The sequence below is a fragment of the Xyrauchen texanus genome, chromosome 1, assembly GCF_025860055.1.
Source record: "Xyrauchen texanus isolate HMW12.3.18 chromosome 1, RBS_HiC_50CHRs, whole genome shotgun sequence".
Lineage (NCBI taxonomy): Eukaryota > Metazoa > Chordata > Actinopteri > Cypriniformes > Catostomidae > Xyrauchen > Xyrauchen texanus.
The window spans coordinates 15,774,340-15,778,966 of NC_068276.1; the positions used below are offsets into that span (position 1 = coordinate 15,774,340).

General features: G+C 43.3%; 1 protein-coding gene across 3 annotated transcripts in view; it reads right to left on the reverse strand.

Annotated features, from left to right (window-relative positions):
* Positions 1-2,473: 2,473 nt before the first annotated feature.
* map4k2 (mitogen-activated protein kinase kinase kinase kinase 2) overlaps positions 2,474-4,627 on the reverse strand; it is a 30,434-nt gene continuing 28,280 nt past the window's right edge. For 2 of the 3 annotated variants that reach the window (XM_052126586.1, XM_052126594.1), the window contains 6 exons: positions 4,418-4,601; positions 3,998-4,066; positions 3,823-3,909; positions 3,592-3,662; positions 3,390-3,445; positions 2,474-2,961 (listed from right to left, as the gene is read on the reverse strand). In XM_052126586.1, the coding sequence (XP_051982546.1) occupies positions 2,874-2,961; positions 3,390-3,445; positions 3,592-3,662; positions 3,823-3,909; positions 3,998-4,066; positions 4,418-4,601 (555 nt within the window). In that variant the 3' untranslated portion in view covers positions 2,474-2,873. Of the gene's footprint in view, positions 2,962-3,389; positions 3,446-3,591; positions 3,663-3,822; positions 3,910-3,997; positions 4,067-4,417; positions 4,602-4,627 lie in introns of those variants that run through there. The other variant, XM_052126601.1, reaches the window with a different exon arrangement.

Below are 4,627 nucleotides of genomic sequence, written 5' to 3' on the forward strand. Positions count from 1 at the left end.
TATAAAGTGACAGTAATTAAAGTGCAACTCAGTGTGTGTGTGTGTCAAACCAGTCTCTGAGTATTGAGGAGTCTGATGGCTTGGGGGAAGAAGCTGTTACACAGTCTGGCCGTGAGGGCCCGAATGCTTCGGTACCTCTTGCCAGACGGCAGGAGGGTAAAGAGTTTGTGTGAGGGGTGTGTGGGTTCGTCCACAATGCTGGTTGCTTCTATGGATACAGTGTTTTTTGTAAATGTCTTTGATGGAGGGAAGAGAGACCCCAATGATCTTCTCAGCTGTCCTCACTATCCTCTGCAGGGCTTTGCAGTCCGAAACGGTGCAAGTCCCAAACCAGGCAGTGATGCAGCTGCTCAGGATGCTCTCAATAGTCCCGCTATAGAATGTAGTGAGGATGGGGGGTGGGAGATGTGCTTTCCTCAGCCTTCGAAGAAAGTAGAGACGCTGCTGGGCTTTCTTGGTGATAGAGCTGGTGTTGAGGGACCAGGTGAGGTTCTCCGCCAGGTGAACACCAAGGAATTTGGTGCTCTTGACGATCTCCACAGAGGAGCCGTCGATGTTCAGTGGAGTGTGTTCACCTTGTGCTCTCCTAAAGTCAACAACCATCTCTTTTGTTTTGTCAACATTCAGGGACAGGTTGTTGGCTCTACACCAGTTCGTCAGCCGCTGCACCTCCTCTCTGTATGCTGACTCGTCGTTCTTGCTGATGAGACCCACCACGGTCGTGTCATCTGCGAACTTGACGATGTGGTTCGAGCTGTGCATTGCTGCACAGTCGTGAGTCAGCAGAGTGAACAGCAGTGGACTGAGCACACAGCCCTGGGTGGCCCCAGTGCTCAGTGTGGTGGTGGTGGAGATGCTGTTCCCGATCCGGACTGACTGAGGTCTCCCAGTCAGGAAGTCAAGGATCCAGTTGCAGAGGGAGTTGTCCAGGCCCAGCAGGTTCAGCTTTCCAATCAGGTGCTGGGGAATGATTGTGTTGAATGCTGAGCTGAAATCTATGAACAGCATTCGAACGTATGAGTCCTTATTGTCTAGGTGGGTGAGGGCCAGATGGAGGGTTGTGGCGATGGCATCGTCCGTTGAACGGTTTGGACGATACGCAAACTGTAGTGGGTCTAGTGAAGGGGGCAGCTGGGTCTTAATGTGCCTCATGACGAGCCTCTCGAAGCACTTCATGATGATGGGTGTAAGTGCGACGGGACGGTAGTCGTTGAGGCAGGACACTGAAGACTTCTTTGGCATGGGGATGATGGTGGTGGCCTTGAAGCACGTTGGAACGACGGCGCTGCGCAGAGAGATGTTGAAGATGTTGGTAAGAACATCTGCTAGCTGGTCTGCACATCCTCTGAGCACTCTGCCAGGAATGTTGTCTGGTCCAGCAGCCTTCCGTGGGTTGACTCTACATAGAGTTTTCCTCACATCTGCCGTGGTAAGACAGAGCACCTGGTCGTTGGGAGGATGGGTGGTCTTCCTCGCCACCACGTGATTCTGCACTTCAAACCGAGCGTAGAAGTCGTTCAACGCATCTGGAAGGGAGGCATCTTTGTCACAGGCAACTGATGTTGTCCTGTAGTTGGTGATGGCCTGGATGCCCTGCCACATGCGCCGCGTGTCACCGCTGTCCTGGAAGTGACTGTGGATTCTCTGGGCGTGTGCGCGCTTTGCCTCTCTGATTGCCCGTGACAGTTTGGCCCTAGCTGTTCTTAGGGCTGCCTTATCGCCTGCTCTGAAGGCAGAGTCTCGGGACCTCAGCAGCGTGCACACCTCCGCATTCATCCACGGCTTCTGGTTGGAGCATGTGGTGATGGTCTTGGAGAAAGTGACATCATCAATGCACTTGCTGATGTAGCTGGTCACTGATGCTGTGTATTCCTCCAAGTTGGTAGAATCGCCATATGTTGCAGCGTCCCTGAACATGTGCCAGTCAGTACACTCAAAACAGTCCTGAAGAGCAGAGATGGCTCCTGCTGGCCAGGTTTTCACCTGCTTCTGAAGCGGTTTTGTGCGTCTGACGAGCGGTTTGTATGCTGGAATTAAGACCGCTTGTTAAGACCCCTGCCCTACAGTATTTTGTTGAACCATATTTAATTTATTTCCATTTTCTATTTATTTATTTATTTTTACACATATACACCCCCATCGACTGTTGTTTTTTTCTTCTCTTTTTTCATCAGCCATCAGAACAAAATCCCAAAAATGTATTTTTGTATACTGTGTTGTTATTCACAGTGATAAGGGAAAAGCCATCAAGACCTTCCATTAAAGAAGAGAAGCTACAAAAACGTACATTTTCCATACTTCAAACACCATGAGGCAACTTGGTCTTAAAAGTTAAAATGATTGCATCACACTTGCCTAGCAAAACAGCATAATATGGTACAACTAAATCATCTCTTAAACTCTTCCATTCTCATGTACTGTCACACAGTCTAACAATCAGTTAATCAAGGACATGACTAATAAGATATTTGGTACAGTTTGATTTAATCAGTTTATCAGTATTATAATCCATTTATTACAAAATGACTACATTATGTTTTTTACTTAAAAACAGATATTTAATCCAACACTCATTAATCCACATCACGTTACGAAGGTATTTTATGTTAATCGACATCAAAAAAGAAAACACCTTTAGAGGGACAATCAAAAGTGCCAAGGAATCAGGCTTTACTTTCTGTTCCCTCAAAATGTGTACCAGTGAGATCGACAGGAGGGTAGTGCATGCATTCAGAAGAAGAAGTACAGTTCTTACAGTCACTGTTTTACCAGCTTCCATGTGTCCTGCCTCTCGAAGGTCTATTCATTTATTAATAAAGCATAATATCAACAAGATCTCCAGATTCCTGTCTGTTCTGTCCACTGGCATTTCCTCAGTAGCTGCTCTCGTGACCAGTCAAAATGTATAAATTGCTAGTAGCCAAAGGGTTTTCAGTCGGGGTGCTTTGTAAAACAATGTCTCTGTAAAGCAAGATTTGAGGAAAGTAAATTAACAAGATAGAAAAGAAATGTTTATTCACTTTAAATTAATGTTAATCTATATCAACAGATTACCAGAGAGAATAATTTCATCCCTCAGTTTTTTTTTTAAATAGCAAAAATCACAGTTACAGTAACATATATGCAATGGAAGTATAAGGCCAAGCAATAAAATACACATTGTTTCTAAAGTAAAGCCACAAGGCCTTTACATTTTCACATTATACATGTTAGACTAGTGTGATAAAATTGCATACTGACCTTATCTGTGCACATTACTTTGCAATATTTTAACTTCATGACCACGTAAAGCAAATTAACAGTAAACCTGGTAACTTTCACATATGTGAAAGGTGTCAGAATGGGACTATTTACATATACAGCACGAGACAGTAAAAAAGAGAGAATACCTGTGTGTGCCTAAAACTTTAAACACTCGGCTTTCGTCTGTGATTTCCTGTGTTTTCTTGGAAGACATGTGAGAATGACTTTAGAATTATGATAGCATCTCTCCAAAGTAACTGTTATGGTTGTTTGACAATATGTAGCCGTACATGAATCATAATACAATCAATACACAATAACAGACAGCGCATCATCACAGTCCCTCACCTCACAGTTGTGCAGACTGTGCCCTTTCAGCCCATGTTTCCAGAAGGCTAAAACACTTTCTTCTAAACAAACTGTTGAAGAAATAACACTTTACAAATACAGTAAATAATATAAGTCACTTGTGCTACTAGCTTACACATGTATTTGTATAATATAATGTAATATAATATAATATAATAAACAGATATGTACTGTATACAATATATAGGTTTGTTCAGCCTGATGTCTTACCTAAAGTCTCAATAGGGAAGTCAAACTCCAGTTCAGAGGCTAACTCCTTGCTGGGGACACCCTGCATATTAACAATTTTCACGGTTTCTGGAAGATGACAGCGAATATCAATTGATTTAGAAAAAAGTCATATGTGAATGGTTTATTTCTTGACTCATATATGCATCATACATACTTTCCAGTGCGATTAAGACAGTGTCTCTGTCCAACTGTGTCACTTGTACAGCTCTTATTGTCTCACTGTCTAAGGAAAGACAGGAACAGACACAAATCACACATTTACACTCTTTAAAGTCAAATTAAAGTTAGTAGGCCAATGTGGAATCTGCAAATATTTTCGTGTTTCTTCACTGATTGTGGGAGGAAAATCTTTGGAATGCTGCATAATGGATTTGGTTATGATGAAATATGTTAAACAGCTGACAGTATTTCTCTTATTAGTAGCTGAAAGCAATGTCAACTTTATTAATGAGAAAACATGTAAGGGGGAACAGGTGTGTAGAACTTTGTGAATTCTCAAGCCCGGAATCTGTGCAGGTTTAGGAATCAGTATTAATGTATCTTCATGCTATAGGTACAAGTGGGGTTCACCTACCTGCCTGATGACTGGACATGCCGTTCAGTTGGATGATGTCAAACTTTAGCTGTTGCTCTTTTTGCTGTTCATCATTTTTAGGGGGGCATTTCCAGACACCCACACAGAGCTGAGGAAGCTCATCAGTCATTAACACAAGAAGCTCAAAGACGGGCAACGGGTCTGGAAGGGGCACCGCTATGTGCTTCCATGAGAAAATGAGAAGATTCG